This window comes from Enhydra lutris, unplaced genomic scaffold (genome assembly GCF_002288905.1).
Source record: "Enhydra lutris kenyoni isolate GAN:26980312 unplaced genomic scaffold, ASM228890v2 scaffoldscaffold25, whole genome shotgun sequence".
In the NCBI taxonomy this organism is placed as follows: Eukaryota; Metazoa; Chordata; class Mammalia; order Carnivora; family Mustelidae; genus Enhydra; species Enhydra lutris.
The window spans coordinates 25,138,554-25,160,598 of record NW_019154109.1 but is presented as its reverse complement, the minus strand read 5'-3'; the positions used below and the strand labels follow the sequence as shown (position 1 = coordinate 25,160,598).

At 49.9% G+C, this 22,045-nt stretch overlaps 1 protein-coding gene across 2 annotated transcripts in view; it reads left to right on the top strand.

Moving 5' to 3' along the window:
- The window catches only part of LOC111151184 (PBX homeobox 1), a 288,290-nt gene that overhangs the window by 203,125 nt on the left and 63,120 nt on the right, over positions 1 to 22,045 (top strand). For both annotated transcript variants that reach the window (XM_022508989.1, XM_022508988.1), the window contains exon 3: positions 19,587 to 19,831. In XM_022508989.1, the coding sequence (XP_022364697.1) occupies positions 19,587 to 19,831 (245 nt within the window). The remainder of the gene's footprint in view (positions 1 to 19,586; positions 19,832 to 22,045) is intronic.

Here is a 22,045-nt window from a genome sequence, read left to right as displayed (position 1 = left end):
CAGGAGAGCGTCGTGCTGGAGTGTTTGATTTTCCAGATATGGCCACACCCGGTGCTGGGCTCCAGCCCTAGACTGTTCCTTGGCTATCAAAACCAGTGTCAGGTCAGATCGGCCTAACTCATCCTGAGAGAATTCTTGATAGAGCTCGGCTCCTTCTTGCCTTCGGTCGCTCTGTCCCGTGAAGAGTGGGGGTGCTCAGCGTCTGTGTTGGCGGCACAATTCTGGACACTCGACTATCTTGCTGCCCGTTAGCATGAATTCTAAGCTCTCTCCACAAGGATCTTCGGCTCCATGTCGTTCATGGACTAGAACTCTTACGTGTCGGAAAGACATTGAAAAGCAGGTCTGGGAGAGAATTAGCTGAGGTGAGATTCGACTGAAGAGAAGCAAGTGTGGCAGGGCCCGTGGGAGCCACGGGCAGGGGAGCAGCAAATCTGCGATGTCCACACCTCAAGAAGTAGGTCCAGGACTCGGGGAAGTCAGCAGGGCCTATTTCCCTGTAGTCCCCGTGGTAGGCCAAGCGGTTCCCTAAAGTTGTGTCCATTTTGGATTCTTTGACCTTTAAGAACCATGAGTAGCAGAGGGAGCTGGTGGCAAACGATGAAGAATTTCATTTCAAAGACCCTGTGGTTATTCTTCAGAAGAGAGTGGGTCGTGAACTTGCCTCATGTACAGGGCTTCTGCCTGGAGGATATTTGGGAAAGTCTGTCGTGAAGAAATGGCAGAGCCAGAGAAAATAAACCTAATATGCCTTCCTTTTCAAGCAAGGTCCTTTGGGAAACTTCCAGAATTGCAGAAGGCATGATGCCTCCTCTCCCAGAGTTGATTCAGTGAAGACCTTTTCATACCACCAAATGCTGACTCTCTAGGGCGATGAGAAGTCTCTGTTGGGGAGACAGAAAAGGCAACTCCGATCTGGTTTGGGTTGGTTTGGTGTCCTCGAGGCGAGGATGGGATTCTTACCTTTATTTGCTTGGATTTCCAAGCGGTCACTGTGGTAAGAGGCCATGGGCTCTGAGCCACAGACTCTGCTCAAGTTGCTTCTGGGGCCGGCCGAGGGAGGAGTTTACGCTGGCTCGTTAGGATTTAGGGGATATTGCCTTTTTAACGGACCTGAAAAATCCGTGCAAGGGCGGCCACCCAGAGACTTTCCGATGGCTGGGCGCGGTAGAAGGGGGACGTGGGCATCCGTTAGGATCTCGTGTTTCTTCCGTAAGACCGCCTTCTCCCCATTTCTCAGTCGCTGTCTCCCAGTGTAATTACCATCGCCAGCGTTTCCTGTTTGTCCCCCGCAGGTACACCACATTGCGCCAATAACCCGCGGCCCAGCAGGAATACACAGTACCCTTTGCCAGTGCCGATCAGGGCTTGATTACACTTCACGGCTGTAATTCAAGCCTGCTAATCCTCCTCTGCGTTCGGAAAAGAGGCCTGTTCTATTAGATAAGCTGATTACTGTCTGGTGTGTGCTTCATGCCTAGCAAGAGTTGTTTATATGTGGAATTATTGCTGGTTGGTCTGTGCCTTACTGCTCCGAGTGAGCTGGCTGCAGGGTCCGGGGTATCGGGCTTCACCTCCGATCCGGGAGGGGTGAGAAATGGAGTCTCGATTACAGCTGCTCTGCCCCCAACCTCCGCGCCACTGGCGGCCTATTTACTTTTCTGCCCTGTGAACGGAAGGAACCAGATAAGATTTTAAGAGTCCGGGACTTTTGGCCCCGGGCCCCGCTGTCAAAGATCACAGAGTGAAAGGTCACTGCGCCAGACGCTGCCCGTCCCCCGCCGCTTGGGGAGGACCGTGTTGGTGGTGTGGGGTCTGGAGGGGCCGGGGGAGGGAGGGCGGCGGCGGCGGGCAGAGCCGGGTGTGTGGCAAAGTCCACAGCCACAGACCCGAGAGGGCCCAACCGCAAGGCGAGACGCCTGCAGAGACCATGTGAACGCTTTCTCGCCTCCAGAGATGTTTTCTTCAAAGTCACAGAAGTCTTGAAACCACCTTTGTCTTGCCCTCCTGGCCCATCGCGGGTCAGCCGTGCAGCCTGGGCCTGCGTGTAGCCTACGACGCCCTGGCTCTTCCTGGAGGACGAGGTGCTTGTGTACGACCGTCTGTCCGCCAAGCGAACTCAGCGTGACTAAGGCTGCCCGCGGCCCCCCAACCCCCACCAAAGCAGCTCTCCCGGGAAAGGCGGGGGTGGGGGGGTCCGTCCTGCCCCCAGACGCAGAGCTGGGCTTGTGCTTCCTAACGGCTCTTAAGTGTGTAAGTTCCACCAGTGGTTGCCGTCTTACGGCGTCAGGATGAAGGGAGGACGATAGCCTAGGTCACAGGTGGACACACGCCCCTGGCCCTTGGCCTTGTCGATCTCCGAGTCGGCAGGGTTCGGCACCTGCTTGTGTATTATTTGAGTATGCGGTGGCCTGCCCTGGAGTGAGGGAGTCAGGATGGGCGTCGGCACACGGAGTTGGGGAAAGATCCCCGGCAGAGGCGTTCTGAGCAGTAAACGTCCTACACGCCGCTCGGCCTTAACCATCTGCTTGTCTACCTTCCTCCACGGAACCATCCATCCCTCTGAGGCAGGCCTTTTGTCTCTATTTCTGTGTCCCCAGGACACCTATAATGCTTGGGAGCGGGGGCAGGGGTAAGTGCTCCAGGAATTATGTCTTTGACTTGGTGAATGGGGGCACCCAGGAGGTGCCGTCGGTTGAGCATCTGACTCTTGGTTTCGGCTCAGGTCACGATCTCAGGGTTGTGGGATCGAGCCCCGCCTGGGGGTCTACACATAGCCTAAGGTCCACTTAGGACTCCCTCTCTCTCTCCCTCCGCCCCGACCCCCGTGCTCTCATGTACTCTCTTTTTCTTTCTTTCTCTCTCTCTCTCTCTCTCTCTCTCTCTCTCAAATACTTTTTTTTTTAAATTAATGAATGTATAAACTGATGATCTATTTCAGTCAAAAGTGGCCTACCCGAGAATGAATCCAAGTACGGATCATTTTGCACGGCTCCCCGCACGTGCTTTCCCTCTCATGTACCTTTCCTTCTTTTTCTTTCTTGAAGTGGACTCTGAATCCCCAGGGGCATGGCTGGTCTTGGATGTAAAGGGCACGGGGAGCTGAAGGCAGGACAAAACACTGTAGAGCCAAGTCGCGTGTTAGGAAGGACACTGACATGAGATGTAGACAGAAGGGCAGCTGCGTTCTGTCCTCACCGCTGAGCTTCTGGTCTGTGTAATGCTTCTTGACCCGCAGACATCTCCAGTCTTATTTCATCTCCCTATTTTTTCTCCTTTGGCCTCTGTCACCTTCCTCTTAGTGCTCTCCCCCACCTCCACACTCTCCTTCTTCCCTTCCCTTTTCTAGGGAAATCCTTATCTTCAGGAGATCAGCATGTTCTCCAGATGGATGGACTGTACCCCCAGAGAGAATTCTTTGTCTTCCGAACTTGAATTAACTTGTGCTTCTAGGAAAAATCCAAAGAACCACACAGAGGGCGTGGCAGCTAAAACAGAGCTCTGAAAACTAGCTGCGAAGTTCTAAGCCTACCTTAAGCAGAGAATTGTCTACAATGTGCTTTGATTGACTTTTTTCTTCTTTATTTTAAGGGATTATAAATGTTATGAGTTTAGTGGACTCATCATTGTATGTATGACTTTAGGTTCTATGTCAGAGCTAAAATTTAAGACAGGATATCTCCTCTAGATCCACGGTCATGCATTTGTGTCTCCGTGTGTGTGTGAGATATGTGTGCTGTCTTCAAAAGATGGAGGTACGAGCCTTTTTTTTCCTCTACACGTGAGCTGAGTGTATGCTTGACTCTCAGAAGGATAACTGTCCAGGAAAACCACGTTTTGAAATTCACCTTAGCATCTTCAAAATCATCTCCGATGTCTTGAGAGTCGAGAAGTAAGTAGTGATGTCGCATCCCAGAGACTCGGACCACGGAGCCAAGCCTGCGCATTTTTCTCACAGGACATCAGCAAGGACGAAATTGCCATGTTTTGAGCGTCTAGGGTCCTCCCAAACACAGAATGGCACTAGTAGCCACATGGCAGAGGGAAATCAGGGAAACCTCTGCTTTTCGTTCAGTTCGTAATTCTTTACATCCTTGTCACTGAGAGGCTGAATGACTTTGATCTCCTGCGTGTCGCTGGCATCCTGAGTTTTAAGACCAGCAGTTGGAATGTTCGCCTGAAGTAGAAATCTCTAGGGCTTTAACCAGAGTCAGTTTCCTGGGATCCTCTCTCAAAGAGGAAATGGAAATACATAAACACGGTTGGTATTGGTTTATGTCATGTTAAAATTAGCGAGTTTTTATCCTAATGTTGTTCCACCATCACCTGTTGAAAATAACGTTTGAAGATGAGGGCAATAGGCTGAGATGGCTCCCGGCCTCTTCGCCTTCTCTAGGAAAAGGAAATGCACATGATCCCAACATTGAGTAATGTGATGGGGGTATCCGGCATCTCCTTTTCTGGAGGACTACAAATTCAAAGCATCTTTCTTCTCACCTATCTGAGCCCATAGGCCATTCTGATAGTAAACGGAGGCAGAGAGGGGACCCAGAGGTGGGGTGTGGAAGTTGGGAACAGAGCCTGGAATTGGAGGCCTCTCCCACCATGTGATGTTGAACCTCAAAACCAAGGTCTTACACCAGCAACCCAGTTCCATTCATTACCAAACAGCAACAACGCACCTGCTGGGATCTCACCTCCACATCTTTGGTCACGAGAAGTGAAAACAAATTCATATTTTTAAAAAAGTGTTTGCATGACTGTAATTGTGATGGCTTGGTGCGTTAACAGTTTCTGTGGCTTGGGGGCTTACTTTAAGACAGAACAGGGTAGAGGGTGTTGGAGCTGGATAAGCCACAGGTGTTGTTCAGAGTTTTCCTTGGTTCGGGCTAGCTCCGGAGAACAGAAACATGACGTGCGACAAAAAGTCAGCACGAATGTTCACGTTGGCCTCCAACCTGTGAAAATTCCTGGCCAGTAATTCTGGCCCTGGCATCCCAGTTCAGCCTTGCGAGTGAGTCAGGCCATGCTACTAGCTTTGCTCAACTGTAGGGAAAAACCCTAAGTCAACCGCATAACCCCGGTGTGGCCATGACCCCATCTGACTCCACCGTGCCTCTATTCCCGCCTCTAAAGAAAGGGTTTCCTAATACCCCAGAATGCACATGTGAGAATAAAGGCAAATGAGCCCATTTTTTTATAAATAGCGGTGTAAACTTTAAGTCCTACACAAGAAAAGATCATCGCATCCTCTGTTCTCCCATACCCCTTGCCCCCGCATCTACCCATTTTCACTTTGTGCTATTAACCAACTCCTCTCTTTCCTCCATGATTTCGCAGACTTATTTCTGGTTGAGCCTCCCCCGTGGAAATACGGGCCTTATTAGCAGAGAGCAGGTCCTCAAGTATATGTTTGTGGAACGACGAGTAGAGGAACCGGGGTCCTGGTCGGAATGGCAGTGTTGGTGCAGTCGCACCGGCCAGTAACACTTTGCGCAGGCTGAGAGATTTGTATTTTAACGGAGCTGTAAGGCTGTCACTAACCATAAGTGGAAATGACCAGTTTGGCAGAGTTGAGCAGAGTGCCACGGGAAAGCAGGCCGCTCCGAAAGAGAAGAGCAAATTTGGCTTCTGAGGTTACCGTATGTCTGGTACCCCAGAGGATGTGAGCCCCGGCAGAGGCCTCTACAGAAGTGGGGAAACTGGAGTCCCCTCTCCAATCTGTAGGGCCCCTGCTGAATGCTCAGCAACACCCCCCCACCACTGCTAGGGGCTCTCCCCCTGAGCCCACGCTGATGGCCGGCGGGTGGCTCTGCGTAAACTTGACAGCGGCTCTTCTGTGGGTCAGAGAGATGTTGGCTCACTCGGTGGAGGAGGAAACAAGACACCTCTTCAGATAAATATAGTAAGAAACACAGTAAATAAGGCCCAGCCTCGGGGAGGCAGATCTTTAAAGGAAAATTAAGATCGCCTGTCATCTGTCTCTCTGTCAACCATTGATGTATTTAGCTAGCGCCTTGCGGTGCTAAATGCTTTCCGGTGATGATGGTCGTGATGGCCAGCGCACCTCCCCACCGTGAGAGGCTCCCTCTGTGGGAGAGGGAGGGGCTCCATCCCAAGTGCCCCGAGAGATGGGATGGGCCAGAAGACCCCCTCTCTTGTCCCCTTCTTCCGGATTTTTACCAGGAAGGGAAAGCAAGTGAAGACAACAGCAAAACACTCGTCTGAAGCTCAGAGCCTAATCGCTCCCATCTGCTCCAGTGCTGTTTCCCCTCGCTGCCTGCCAGGATGCTTGCCGCAGACGCTAAGTAGCACATTATTTTCGATAAGTTGCAATCATTTACTTGAAATCTACTTCTCCCTTAAAATGTCCCCCTGGAAACTGGAATCGGCATTTGAGAAGCCCTGTTCAGGATGGGATTTGAATGCTTGCGCTCATGTTCAAGGAAAATGCGGCCCATTTGTCCGCCAGGTGTTTGTGTATTCAGGGTTTCAGCCGCTTGGACTCTGTCGGGAGGAGAGAAGGAGGCACTGTGGAGATCAGATCCATCCCAGAGGCCAGGCACAGGTGCTAAGAGGGTAAAGCTAGGAAATGGTGGCTCCGTGGGCTCTTCCCCAGAGCAGAAATATCACGCCTCCCGTAAGACAGAAAGCCAAGACCTTTCTTGGTGCCCAGGAGACATTTCTCTTTTATCCAGGGACTGGGCTAGTGAAGGCGTGTTTTGCAATCTGGAACTCATAATCTCAAGTGCCTTCCCCCTCCCGCCCCACCCCCACCCCTTCCACTCCATATCCCTACCCCCACTTCTTACTCAGCACCTCTTGCCTAGGACGGGGCATCCAGACACACCATCCAGTCTGCCATCCGATCTTCCCCGTCACTCAAGCCTTAGTGCTTTCAGAGGCTACTTGGAAGTTTCTAGAAGCAGCCAAGCCTCCCGCTTCTCAGGCAGCTCGTTCGCCTGTGGATTCCGCAGCTCCGTGTCTGAGGATGGCGCGGGTGACTCATTAGCAGCAAAGCATGTGCTTGGGGTGGTTTTCGTAATGAGTGGTGATGGATCATCCGTACACTCTCCCCAAAGGACCCTGCCTGACCTTGTATGCATTTGTGAGATGGCTGTCTGGGGTCACAGGTGTTGTCTGTGGTCATGGAAAAGGAAAGCTAATTGGCATGTGTTTTGAAATGGACCTGGGGCACCCATAAATAGACCCAGTGTCCTTCGGCTGCAGCATTTCTGCTACCAATGAAGGATTCGCGTTAGGATTTCCCTTTCCCTCCTCCCGTGTCCCCATTCTGGTCCTCTGGAACTGACAGACTCAGCTGGCTGATTAGAAGGTAAACGTTATTTTGCTATCGTGTAAGGAAATGTCCCAGTACACGCCGTACACAGACGGGCAAGTTACAGCAGCCGAAAGGAATTTGTTAGACTCAGGCTCACCTATTGTTCCTGCTCCTGTGTTTGCCTCCAGGCTTACAGTTCAGTCTGCCTTGGCTTTCCTCTGGTCAAGACAGAGCCCTCCCTTCGCCCTCTTCCTCCCGGAGGCAGCAAAGTGCCCTCGGCTCATCTCCACCTGCAGCCACCCCTCACCACCCACCCCATCTTCCCCGGTCTAGGCTGCAGGCCCCCCAACACCCTGACTAGGAGGCATCTCCTTCTCCTGCCCCTTCGCCCCAGACTTCCTCGATCTTCTCCCACCTCTGCTCGTTAGCCAGGGCAGTTCTCCGCGAGGCCCTCTAATGATCCATCCTCTTTCTATCTGTTCTAAACCTTCTCCTTTTGCAGGAAGAAACTCCCCCTGCTAACTATTCAGGCTTTTCTGTGACTTGCTTCTAGGTCTTAAATTTGCCCCTTTGTAATTTTCTCTCTAACACACTAACCAGCATGAAATCATCCTGCCTTGCAGAGTTGCTATTGTTCTTCCTCTTCCTCCTCCTCCTTCATAATAGCTCTGGGTGACTAGCCTGCCAAAAACAAAAACCCCCAAACCCAAAATAACTAACTTAAACAAAATACAAATTTATTTCTCCTTGTTTTCATATGGCCCAAAGGTGACCATCCAGGCTGGTCTCTAGAGTATGGTAACTTCTATCTGGTTTCTCTTCCTAATGTGGTTTCCATTCCCCAGCCAGTTCATGGCCTGAAGTGGCTGCTGGAGCTCCAGCTGTTACGTTCATGTTCTAGCTAACAGAAGGAACAGAGAAATGGATGAGAAAGACATTCCTTCTTTTTAAGGACATTTCAAGAAGTTTTATATCCTACCTCAACTCATTTATCACTAGAATTTTGTCACCTCAGACACGACCACATCTAGCTGCAAGGGAAGCTGGGAAGTGTCTTTCCTCTCAGTGGCCATGAACTCAAGTAAAAAGTCAATGTCCTGTTTCTACAGAGAGGAATATATTGGAAGAAATAGGCAGATTAACCTGTTCCTTTGCCTTTGTGCCAGCACTCTTTGCCGATACCTTCCCCAGGTAGCCCTGCTCCCAGATCCCATACAGGAGATGGATACGTGCTCCATCATGTCACATATCTTGAAATAATATTAGCATAGTAAGCATGAGCGTTTATGTGAAATGATCTCATCATCAGTGGTAGTTGCGGTGGAAATGGTAATCTGAGCTTTAGGGAGTCCCTTTCTCTTGTCTTGTTCAAGGTAAACATATTGGTCCTTTTTCTTTCTCATACTTCAACTTCCCATCCTCTTTATAGGGTGAAAGGAATCATGTTTGTCATGGAGAGAGAAGCAGAAGGATAGCATGAAAGAAGCCGAAGGGATGGAGTGAACTAGAATGTTGTACTCATTTCTTTCCTTTAAAAAAAAAAAAAAAAGATTTTTTTTTTTTTGTTTGCTTATTTATTTATTTGAGAGAGAGAGAGAGAGAGAGAAAACGAGCATGTACGAGTGAAATCACATTAAGCAGGGAAGGGGGAAGACGCAGAGGGAGATGGAGAAAATCCCAAGCAGACTCTGCACTGAGTGTGGAACCCAACCTGGGCTGGATCTCATGACCCTGAGCTCATGACCTGAGCCCGAACCGGGAGTCAGATGCTACCCAGGCACCCCTCTTTTTTTAAAAAATTAATTTATTTTAGAGAGAGAGAATGAGTAGGGAGAGGGACAAAGAGAAAAGTAGAGAGGATCCCAAGCAGACTCCCCGCTAATCACAGACCCCGACACAAGACTCTATTCCATGACCATAAGATGTGACCTGAGTCAAAATCAAGACTTGGACGCCCAACCGACTAAGCCACCAAGGCGCCCCTGTTGCACCTCGTTTCTTGATTCCAGAGCCTGTGTCTACCCTCCTGGAATCTGTGGTTTGTCCTCCATGATGTCATGTTCCTTTTGTCCTTGGGGTGTACACTTCGGTCGATGGTGTTGATCTGGCAGAGGTGGGAGCTGACTCCAGCAGGGCAAGGGCACACTGTTAGTACCCGTGTGCTGTGATTGGTGGAGTTCGAAATAATCCCGGAGCGGGTTAAGACTAAATCATCACGATCTTGTGTAAAGGCCCCTAAGGTCAGTAGCACCTTGCATTAGGAACCCCGCCTTTGAATTATACCGTGGTTCTCCAAAACTAGGAAAGACTCTGTGTGAGAACAGAATATTCTTTATTTCACACTAAATTCTGAGAAAAGTATTTGGAAGGTTGGAGGGGAAAAAAAAAGTTTAGCTGTGATTGCGTTTGTAAATTCAGGCAAGAAAATCCCACTTGTCACCAGGAACTAGAAAGGTCTTATGGTCCTAAGACAGCGAAATGATGTCACAATGGTAAGACCACACAGGACAGAAACGCAGCAACATCTGGTTATTTTAACATTTTGAGTGTGGGGTTCCTCAGTGCCCCAGTGGAGAAACGATGATTTTTGAGGTCTGAATCCCACCCAGAAGTTGAAACTGAAATGTTCTTGCTCCAACCTTGATGATGGATAGTCTTTACTCTCTTTGGTTATGTATTCTTTAGTGGAAATGGGAAGCATTTATCTGAAAGATGCCTCCAGGCTGGCTTGTCGGACACAGGTTGAGATGGCCTCAGAGCTAAGTGGTTCCCACAAGGGTGTTTCTGCCTCTAGAAGGACCGAGCCCTCCCGTGCGAGCTCGGCCAGGTCAGGGAGACTTGAGGCTTCCCGACTCAGGAAGACTGACGTCAGGGGCTCTGTGTGTGGGGGACACTCCAGGCTTTAGAGGAAGCGGGATTCTTAACGTGCTTAGGAGAAGAAGAGTAGTAAAGCAGCATGAAGGCGGGGCGGGGGGGCAGGTTAGCGAGGACAGACATTTGAAATTTATTCCATTGGCTGAGGATCGATGTCCTGGCTGTGATGGTGTGAGCATGAGCCCGCCTGGAAATCCCGGATGGTGAGGTGGAGAACACGTACGTGTGTGTATCTGTGCCCTCATTGACTTATCCTGATTCCTTCTGGGTTGCTGATAACTGAGACAACGGAAACCAAACTCTTAATTCCAAATCTGTCTTACTTTCTTAATCTTCCCAAAGGGACCTTTTTCAGTGGGATTGAATGAGGTTTAACCCATAGTTGAAATCCTACCAGTTACTGAGCACAGATATGTGCTTTTATTAAAAAAATTTCATTTTTTAATTATTTCATCTTCAACAAGGATTATGGTGTGGCTGGTATTATTATTGGCTATTGGGTGGTAAGGACACTGAGCTTAAGAGAGGCCAGGTCACAGAGTGGGGGTCTTGTGCCTGGCTTTATACCAGAGTTCTTTCTTTGTGCCGTGCCACTGGAGCTCACGGAAGAGAGGCCTGGGCCCGGCCTCACCCATTCTGGGGCCATGAAAATACGACGGGCAAGGAAATCTGTTGTGTATTAGCACTCGCAACGGAGCAGAGAATGTGTTCGCCACCCCAGGCTTCAGAACATTCTCATCTTAAGGCAGGAGGATAGTGAGACATTTCTCACTTTCTCATTGGGCACTTCTTTTAGAAACCACCGTTGTAGAGAAACTTCCATCTCCCGGGAACATACTGCAGGCCACCAACCCCGGGCTTCCTGTTTTTCATGCTTTTTAGGTCTGGCTTGGGAGGAGACCATTTTTCGCGTCATGGGTGACCACGTGTGGTGTGGGCCTCACAGACCGAGCCCCCCCACCCCCTACACTGCCAGACATGGCCACCTGAGACTGAAGCCATGGTGAGGCCACGTCCCCGTCCCGGGTTCGGCAGCAACTCTCCAGGCCACAGGGTTCCCCGAGCGGCCGTCCAGGCTTGAGCTCTGAAGGACTAAAGCCCCTCACCCAGGCAGCCGGCACCCATCCAGAAAGGCAGGAGCCTGCTGCCCGGCACATGAGCCTCCCTTCTGCCAGTTGGCCCAGGGAGGCCCAGCGTGCCAGGCAAGGGACGTGTGAATGGGATCTGTGCCCAAGCATCGCCTGAGAAGGAGAGAATGCATGTGACCAGAGCCGCGGAAGCCCAGCCCAGAGACAGAGATGACAAGAAAGGCGTGATGTGTTTCTCTAAAGAAAACCCGAAAACATCCACCAAAAAACAAACAAACTTTAAAATCATCTCAAGAGCGTCATATACTTTTATTTTCACCCCCGCCCGAAAACCTCACACGAGGCCCTGCACATGTGGTTGCTGTTGGCTACACGGGCCCGAGTGCGTCTTACCGTCTGCAGGAGCCCAGCACCGTGCCTGGAGCTGTGGGACGCGCACAGGAGGTGTGTGTGGGACTGCGTACTTGAGGGACCTCCAAATCTTGCTGTGGACTGACTGACGGCCTGACGTCCCCTCGCTTGGCCCACCTGCCTAGCAACCCAGAAGGCATGAAAGACTCCCGGGGTATCTTATTTTTGTAGCTCAATCCATGGTGGCCCTTAAAGCAACGCCAGACTCGGGGTCCCGCCCTCAGGAAGGGCTTCTGCTTCTGAAGGGCTGAGACCCTGACACGGCGCAGAGTCCCAGCGTGGCTTCCAGCACCTGAGGGTTTCAGGAGCTCGGATTTCTCATCTGGCAAGCCTGCCCCAGGCGAACTGTAATGTCAAGACGACAGCACCAGGTCTTGGAGGGTCTTAACCCCCCTTGACCCACAGCCCTTCTGGTCTGGAACATTGAGGGCATTGAATTGGTCATCATTTCTATTTGTTTGATGGGCAAACTCTTAAAGATGCACAAAATAAGCTTTTCCAGGATGCCTGGGTGGCTCAGTCAGTTAAGCCTCTGCCTTTGGCTCAGGGCATGATCTCAGGGTCCTGGGATCAAGCCCTGCATCGGGCTCTCTGCTCAGCGGGGAGCCTGCTTCTGCCTCTCTCTCCCTCTCCCCACTCATTCTCTCCCTCTCTGTTTCTTTCTCTCAAATAAATCTTTAAAAGAAAAATCTTTTTTAAATCTTTTAAAATGTTTTTTAAAAAATCTTTTAAAAAAAGAAGCTTTTCCATGAAACCAGCGAGGGGTCAAGAATTAGGAATGAAGAGCCTCAGGATACTCTAGTCTGAGCCTCAAGCCACTTGCACGGGACTGCGGTCCCCCGTTTGGTGTCGAAGAATCAAATTATGTCATAGTCGTTTCTCAGCTCAAGCTGAGGAGTTTCTGGTTTGCAGGTGTGCTTGGGCTTGTGGGAAACAAAAAGAACCTGGAGGAGGGGAGAGGGCACATGTCAGCTGATAGTTTTTGGTGCCAGCCGTCTTCCCTGGCAACTTTCTACCCCAGGCCCTCAAGGCTGTGGCATCATGTGTGAGAGGGGACCAGAGGAGGACAACCCCTGGGCTTCATGAAGCCAGAGCCCGTGGCTGGTTCATCTTGGAGGTCCCAGCATCCACCTAATTCCTGGCGCCTTGCCGGGGCTAGGTCAGTGATGTACCTGGTCTGACCATTCCTCCAAGGACTCGTTTGTGGTCAGCATCCTGTGTCTGGCCCCTTCCCTGGGCGCTGCTGTCAGGCCTTCCAAGAATTCTTCCCAGTACCCGTCACATGCCAAGCTCTCCACAGTACCCAGAGCCTTCACCGTGGAGAGTGTTGGCTTTCTGGGGACACCCCCAGGTGATGGGTCCTGTGGGCTCCGGCTTAAAATGACAGCGTAGATTTGCCTGTTTGGAACTGTCCAATTTGAAAAGGCAGGTTTTTGAGGTGGGAATGACAGAGGTGGCCGAGGAGAAGGTCTTCTCTCCAATAGCATGTTGGCGGGGGTCCAGCCTGTCACTGGCCTCTAGGGGAGGGGCACACGGGGACCCACTGCCTCCCTAAGGGCGTGGTGAGGCACAGGACTTTGGGTCACACCATCCCCCATCTTTCCCTCCTTCACTCTTTTTACATATTAAGAAACGCTTGAATAGGCGCCTAGTGCCAGAGGCTCGGGAAGGCCATCTGGGAGATCCCCAGATGCAGGCTGGGTCCTCGCTGCCTTTCAGGGGCTCACAGCCTTGCTGGCAAGCTGGCAGGTGTGACCTGAGGTGTTCTGCGATGTGCTGTGGCCGTAGTGTAGACAGTACGGGTTCTGGTGGCCCAGAGGTGTGGGAGCTCGTTTTGGGCTGTTACTAGGTAAGGTTTCGTGGAGGGGAATGCTGAGCTGAAACCTGAAACAGGACGGGACTGTGGTAAGTGGATTTCTCTGGCTGAGAGGGAAGAGGGCACTCTGTCACATGTCACATGGCCCAGTGGCTCTGCTGCGGAGCCATCAGCAGGAAGAGGTATCTGACGAGGATCCGATTTGGAGGAATTTAAAGAAAATTAAGAAGTCCATGAGAAGCCCTCCCTGCCTTCCCTGCCGCATCTCTTGTCTTCTTCTCGTCATCTGTGCATCGAAAGACCTGGTGTGTGACACCCCATTTTGATGTCACACCCGCTTAGCCACCCTCTGTGAAAGCATCTGAGTCCTAATGTTGTCAAGAACGAAGAGGTGGAACCCTAATGTTGTCAAGAATAAAATATCCAAGACCTAAGTTCTAGTCTTGCCTCTGTCCCATTTGCTTTGATTTCAGGAATGTTACTTTGCTGTTACCTTGCCTTTGTCATCTTCTGCTCTGAGGTTTGGCCTTCATGTTTTATAAAGCAACAGAATTCAGGGCACACAAGTACTTCATGAGCAAAGGAAAGGGGTGACTGATATTTTCAGGAGGCAGGCAGTTGCCTGTATTTCTAAAAAGGCAAGCACAGAGTATCTGCCTCCCACACTTCTCTCCAGAGCTCTGACCCAACACAGACGGCAGATCAGCCTTGCGGTGAGGCCAGGAGGGTTCCTCTCTCCTGACGGTCCTCCTGGTCATGGGTGGTGAAGACCAGCCCACGGACAATGGAACAGCCTGTGTGGGGCTTAAGTTCAAGCGAAGACATTGGCCAGACAGTGTGAGGGCATCGTCCTGGGGACCACCTCATGCTCTTTATCAAACCACCTGTGTCTCTAGTCTCTCCCACCGCCATGTCTCTCTCTCTCTAAACATTTCTGTCCCTCAGCCCACCTTTCCGTCCCTGGACTCCTGACCAGTCTGAAGACAGCCCTCTCTGTACATCTGCCCCCACCCCACCTGCCCCCCAGTGGAAGTTGCATGGAAGCCGGGACCTCTTGCCCACCCCTAACCTGGGGACTGGAACCCTCCCTGCAGCACCGGTCCTCAGTGAAGGAAGAGTGCCCTCTAGCGGGCCTCGGCTGGAGCTGCCCGGGATCCGCGCTGTTCAGGCAAGGACAAAAAACCAGCCCACAGCCCTCCTGCCAATGATCTTGAATATGCCTTTGGGTTTGGTTTGTTTTTCTCCTTCTCTGAAGAAAAATAAAGGAAGAAGAAACAGCAGGAGACCAGTTGTGAGAGCAGCTCCGACAGGGCTGTGACAGTCTCCTTGAATTAACCCCCTCTCCCCGCCCCCAGCCAGCCACGGCAGCAAGGTATATGCGACATCAGATGCTTTTCAAAGGGCTGTGACAGTTTCTACATAAATCACTCACCTGCCTTGACGGGCTTCATGCACGAGGGGGTAGATGGCTGAGAAGGAGACTGACTCCTCCTTTGACAGTCATCACCAAAGGGTTAAGGACCTCGTTGGGCAAGCCCTCTGGATAGCAAGCCCACTGCGGCTGATGACATTTTCTGGTAGTGGACGTGTCCAGCCCTGACTCCTGACTGTTAAACCTGGTGCACACGGGCATAAACAGGGGACTTGGCCCTTTAAAACCTGATTCAGTGAAAGCTGCTGGACTGGGGAGCCCAGGGCGGGGGCGGGGGTGGGGAGGGGAGCGCGCGGGGCGCCCGTCAGGGAGGCAGAAACCTGATCATATGTGATGGTTGCTGGATTAGGTAACAGCTCCGCTGGTGGAAATTGGATCTTGGAGGATGAGTGTTAACATCTCTGGTGTCCTGGCGAAAGGTTCATTTGAGTCTTGCATGGTGCCACAGAGATAAAAAGGGGCTTTTAAGTAATCATTTTGTCTCGGACACACCAGGGTGCTGTCTTCAAGCAGTAAATAGGTAGCATCAGTTCTACTTAGACATATCGCCCTTTTCATTTATTTATTTAATGTTGGAGGGCTTTTTTTTTTTTTTTTTGTAGCCGACTCGCCGAACAGTTTCCGTATCCATGATTCCCAACACCCTTTTTTTTATAATGGTTCATGCGGATTCTCCTTCTGGGTAGAAATAAAGTACAGGCAGTATATGGGTCCACCCATGCCTCCTGCAAGTGCACAGACACAGCCCAAGACCCTCGGAACCAGAATCTTCTATGTGACGTAGAAGATGAAAATGTTCTCTTTTATACTATTTGTATTGTTCCTGTATATATACACGCGCTACATATATATACACATATATCCTGTATATATAAATGTCATATATGTACATATTATATATACACATTACACATGTGTGTTTACATATGTTATATATGTGTGTATATGCACACATATACACACATATATATGATATATATACATACTATATGTGTACACACTATATGTACATGTTACATATACACATATACACACTATGTATGTACACATGATATATATGTGTGTTTATTATATATAGCAGGGGATTCTGACACATGCTCTGAATTTTTTTCTTTTTACAATGATTTCAGTATGATTTAAAGATTTTTATTTCAAATAGTGACAGACAGAGATCACAAGCAGGCAGAGAGGCAGGCAGAGAGAGGAAGGGAAGCAGGCTTCCTGCTGAGCAGAGAGCCCGATGCGGGGCTCCATCCCAGGACCCTGAGATCATGACCTGAGCTGAAGGCAGAGGCTTTAACCCACTGAGCCACCCAGGTGCCCCTGATTTCAGTATAATTTAAAGACTGTAATTTGAAGAGGACTTCTTCCCGCCCACCCCCCCACCCCCCCCACCCCCGCCTTTACATTCTTCTCTTTTCATCAGATCTCTAGTTTGGGACCTATTTCTATGCCCTGAACTCCGAGTATAAATGCAAGCGTTTTATATGTTAAGGTGTGTCGTACTCTATCATACCAGTTTCTTACTGGCCACATTTGGAAACCAATTTTATTAAATCTAATTAAATCCAAATTTCTTTTTTAAAGAGTATTTGTTTACAGGATTTAAAAATGATATAAAAGCTAAGTGGAGTGCTAACACTTGCACTATTTTTTTCTTCATAACTAAATGTGCCCTTTAACATGTGGGTGGGGGGAAAGCAGTCCGTGTAGGGAATGTTTTGTGCTCTCTGACTGTCCTAAACTTTCCTGGGGGGTGAGGGACCCGCAGCATAACTTTTGGCATTCTTTGCTAGTCTTAGCAATTTTCTTTTCTTATTTTATTCGAAACCCGTTAGATTTCAAGCCCCGCAAAATGTTAATGAGATAGGTGTGCAGAGTTGGCGTGGGTGGTCTGTGCATCCCACTGATGGTTGGAAAGAAAAGGTGGAGGGGAGGGGTAGGTGAAGCTCTGTTGGTCTGCAAGGGGGAACGTATTCTCGGAAGGAAATGCCCATGGTTACCAGCACAGCGCCTGGAGGGAACTGGGCCAGCACTGTGGTCTGTGGGTGCCTATCTCTGCTTCTCCTACTTCTCTCAGAATGAATGGATCGTAGGCTGGCCCTGGGGGAATGACTGCTCTCTTTCTCTCTTTGCTACCTTCGTTGGGACCAGAAATTATTATAAGATGTTTCATGTGCACAAAGGCTTGGTTATGGAAGGACCAGGAGGACGTGCTTGGAGGCATTTCCACTGGCTCAGCATGGGGGGGGTGTGGCAGTTAACTGTCAGCTTTGGGGGTCTGCTTCCCTAGAGTGTTCAGCACCTTGTGGAGGATATGAAACACGAGATTCGGTAGAGCAGATTAGAGAGTAGAATTTTGCACAGTTTATTTAATGACCAAGCTAAAGTGGAATAATTACATTTGTTTATGAAGAATAGCCCAGAGGTGAATCTTTGAAATGACCCCTAAATGTTTTTGTTGATAAAGCAATTAAAATTCACTAAATAAAATTCAGTGGAGAAACACCCAGAAGACCCCACACACAAATGTCGGTTGTCACCCATAGAGGTGAGGAAGGAGGAGCTTCTGGGCTCCACTGCCAGGTGCTCGGGTGGTCCCATTATTTTCTGCCCCTTTAGGGACTGGAAAGTTCTCTGATTCAGGAAATGGGTAGAGCATTGAATTATTTTCTTAAGGGAACCTCTGTGAGTGGTGATAGGTTCTTCAGAGGACTTTGGAGGTTTGGGTAAATGAATTCAAGGCACAGAATAACATGACTAAATGTTACCCAAACCCTGTCCAAGGGGCAACGTCTCAGTTCATCTCCTGAAAGGATTTCGCTGGAAGGACATCCCCAACACAAACCTCCACAACACTATCACCGATACACGATTTTATTCCAGGCGGGCAGAAAATTCAGGACTCAGGTGTGAGAGGAGAGGGTGTGAGAGGAGAGGAGTCTGAATCCAGAGGCATTCCGTGTTTGTGTACAGGTGTGGGCTTCCTTCTTTCCTCCCCGGCCGGCCACCTTCCCCCCACCCTCCCTGCATCCCTCCCCATCCTCACTTCACTGCTTTTCTCCTGGTGCCTTTCATCTCTGCCCCTCGCCGCCACTCCTGGGCCATATGGCTCCCGGCCTCTTGACTGTCTGCTGTTTCATGAAAGCCATTTGCAGGGTCCCCCACAGCACAGGAATTGGGATTTCCTTCTGAACAACACTCAAGGTTGGTTCTTGTCTTGCCTGATGGAAGCCAGGAGCATGTGGTTCTGCTGGCATTGTACGTGATGGGATGCCCCGAACATCTCGGCGTCCCTCGTCTCAAGCTCATAGTCACGCCCACGTGGGGCTGTCCTGCGAGGGCTCAGGAGACAGCTAGAATGGGCAGCACCTCCTGGGGCTCCCCAGATGCACCCCACCTGGAAACAGCTCTTGATTCTCCGGTTGTTCAGGTGATCCCTGACATCCCCGTCCCTGTCCATGGCTCCTTCTCCCCTGCCTGGAATCACTTCCCTCCTTTCTCCTACCTTACCCCAAATTTTTTTCAATTTTTTTTTTTAATTGGAAATTCTTCTCGTGTTCCCTCTCAACAAAGACTTGGCTGCTGACAGCTAAACTGGGTTTAGATGAGTGATTTATTTTATAGCAGGTTGTATGACGGTAGTAAAAAGAGAGTGCCTAGCTCTTCTGCTGATTTTACTAAAACACTTGATCTCTTTCCATCCCGGCCCCCCTCCCCCGACCCAGATGGCCATGGGGTTTTAATAAAAAGCAGCCATATCGTTGATTGAAGTCTCCATCCTACATGATTTCTCTCAATACCTGAAATAGCTTGTCCAGTGCCCCCTCACCCCCCATTTCCAATAGGATAGTCGTCACCCGGAATGAAGAGATCTCAGTGTCCAGAGGAAAACATCCCCACTTGATGGCCAGTCTGTCTTCCTGCTCTTTTATTTGCTTATTTTGTTTTATTTTTTCTTGAAGAATAACTGACATATAATAGATCTTCTTGCTGTTTTAAACTTCTCTACTCTCCGTGCTGGTCTAGGAGAAAGGTCTCAAGATTCCGGTCCAAACAACTGGGTTCACGTGTTGTAGGTCATTTTGGAATTGAAAACTTGGGCCAATCAAGTAGTACAAAGTCAACGAGTATAAAACCACAAACTCACAGAAATCTAAAATTAGAAACAAAGAAGGAAATGTCTTGCCTTGAATTAAAAATTTGGCAGTTTGGGGATGAATGTGAAAATTCTTTTCTGCTGTATTAATTTTTTGCACCTTTGAAATTTCTTGTGGTAATATGTACATAATACAAGTTATCATTTAACCTGATTTTCATGTCTAGGGTATAGTTCAATGACATTAAATGTACTCACCACCCCTCTTGCCTACAGGAAACTGTCCCCGTGAAACACTGACTCCCAGCCCCCACTCCCCTCCCCTGTCTGCCTCCAGGAATGGGCCGTTCTGGGTAGCTGTCCTAAGTGAAGCATCGTGCACTTCTGGAACCAAGCCAGCCTCTAAAGAGAGGCTTCTCTCCCCCTCCCGGTCCCCCTGGCCTGGCCCTTCGCCCCTTGTACACCTCCCACGTGGCAAGCCCTTTGGTTATTCGCTGCGCCAGTGACACGACATTGCTTTTTGTTTGCTTCACGTGCTCATGTGGGTTACCATTAACCCTCCCCTCCTCTGTGTCCCCCTGCAGTCTTGAGTATCCGGGGAGCCCAGGAGGAGGAGCCGACAGACCCCCAGCTGATGCGACTGGACAACATGCTGCTGGCGGAGGGGGTGGCAGGCCCCGAGAAGGGCGGTGGCTCGGCGGCGGCGGCGGCGGCGGCAGCGGCTTCGGGGGGCGCGGGCTCGGACAACTCAGTGGAGCACTCCGACTACAGAGCCAAGCTGTCCCAGATCAGACAGATCTACCACACGGAGCTGGAGAAGTACGAGCAGGTAACCGCGGCCATGGGGTGTCGGGCACCCCGGCCCTTTAGGAAGGAGGCCGAAGAGCCATGGGCCTTGGGGGCTTGCATAGCTCCCAGGACCGGCCTCTGTGTTTCTGCACCAAGCCCTTGTCCACAAGCCCCTGGCCACATGGGAGGCCACCGAGTCCTCAGTCTTCCCTAGGCACCCTGGCCATAAGAGCGTTTGAAAACCTTAGGTTGTCCGCGATGATCTCAGGAAGCATTAAGAGTCAGTATAAGAAATGCTGATGCTGGGGCTCTGGAACATTCGCCCGTGGCCTGCAGCCCAGGTCTCACAGGATGAGAAAGGTTATTAGCAGAGTTACCCCCGGACCTGCGGGGAGGTCAGTGGACTCCTCCAACCTTCTTTTGCTCCTTATCTGGGGAGGATTCCTCATACTCCTGGAATCCTATGGGAAAGGACACAAAAACTTAGCCTTAAAGTCCCTTGCTCTGCCCAGACTCCACTCGAGTGAGAGTCAGACATGTTCGTTTGGTATATGATATGGAATGCAGTATTCACCTCCTTCCATAAGAAGAGTAGAGAAGGGCTCAGGGCACCCCTGTAGTCAACAAAGTTGAATTCCAGTCCTCACACACCACTGATGGCCTGTGGGACACCATGGCTCACATAGTCTACCCAAAAGCTGATGGTGAATGGCCAAGAGCTATAAATTCGGAGCCAAGGGTATCACAGGACCATGAAAACTATATGAAGGCGAGCATAGGGAGGCTTTAATGACAAGGCAGTATATAAATGTAAGGTGCTCTTAATTATAATAGAGCTGCTCTCGCCAAGAGACCCTCCCCCTACACACACACACACACACGCACACGCACGCACGCACGCACAAGGAACTCTATGTATCATTTCTGCTTCCTCGGGTCCGTACTAGCGATACTACTTTAATAGGAGTCCTTTCTTCCATCAGTAGGTGACGGATACATTTATTGTCACTTTGTTGGATGTAACATTATCCTGAAATTCAACAGTTAACTCACTTTCCTTGAATTCTTCGCTTTCTGGTTTCCCCTTCTTTTCTAAGAGTCACAAAAGAAGAGGGAGAAAAAAACAAAGGCTACTGTCTAGGTAGAAGGCAAATGCAAACTTAATAGAAAATTTAAATTTTAAAACAGAAATGGGCATTTTAAAATTTAAAGTGAAGAAAGTTTCATTATTGCACTCCTATCTACCTTCAAAATGAATTTCTACCAAGTCCCTTCTTTTATGATGTGGGGGGGAATTGCCGTGAAGCTTGCAGCCAAGCATGGTGAAACCCAACCATCGGATAGGTATAGGGAGGGTTTGAGGGGAAGAGAATAGCAGCGATCTTACGGTAAGAACCTGTGAGTCATTGCCCTTCGCCTTCTCAGGAAAGAACAAATGTTCTTGCCACAGTGTTGGCTCATGTAGACACTTCCTGAGATCTCAGGGAATTCTGAGCCCAGAGAGCTGACTGCTTCCTGAAGGTTCCCTAACCTGATCCATCACGTTAGAGTTCAAAGTTGGCCCTAACCTATAGGATAGCTTGGGAAGACAGAGAGACATTTCCCATAAAGGTCCCTAGCTGTCCTCTTGAGTTCTCCATACTCAGTGCCGTTCCTACCTTACCTTTAAGACTAAGCCTGGTTTTCTGACAAAACAATCTACCCAGACCTGGATGGCAGGTCTAGATAGTCCCACACACTCCAGAGGTACAAGGAGAGCCCAGAGCAAGGCCATCCTGCTTCTAAACCCATGACGGGGTTGGATGTTAGCCAGGCAGCTCTATTCTTAGCTCAGGTTCCCAGCAACGCACAACTGACTGCTAACTTTTGCTGACACACTTGCCCTTGTTGCTCAAGGTAATGTTGTGGTTGGGTACCCAGGACAGGCACGGTCAGCCTCTCCATTTTGACAAAGGCGAGGAGGTGGAGATCAGAGGGCTTACATTGTGTATGTGGGTCACACATCCAGTGAGGGACAGGGATGGCCCTGGAATCCAGTTTCTGACCCTTGGTCTGAGGGTTCCCATTGGAACCCCACCTGACGAGTAGCGCTCCATACAGAGAGAGTGTGACTTGCTTGAAAAGTGAAGGAGCCAGATTATCCTCTGTGACTTCCATGGATGAGATTGATAATTGGTACCTAGGAGACGCTAGGGGTAATAATATTCTCCATCAGAAACGTCTCATCACTCTCTACCTGTTTTAAATAATAAAG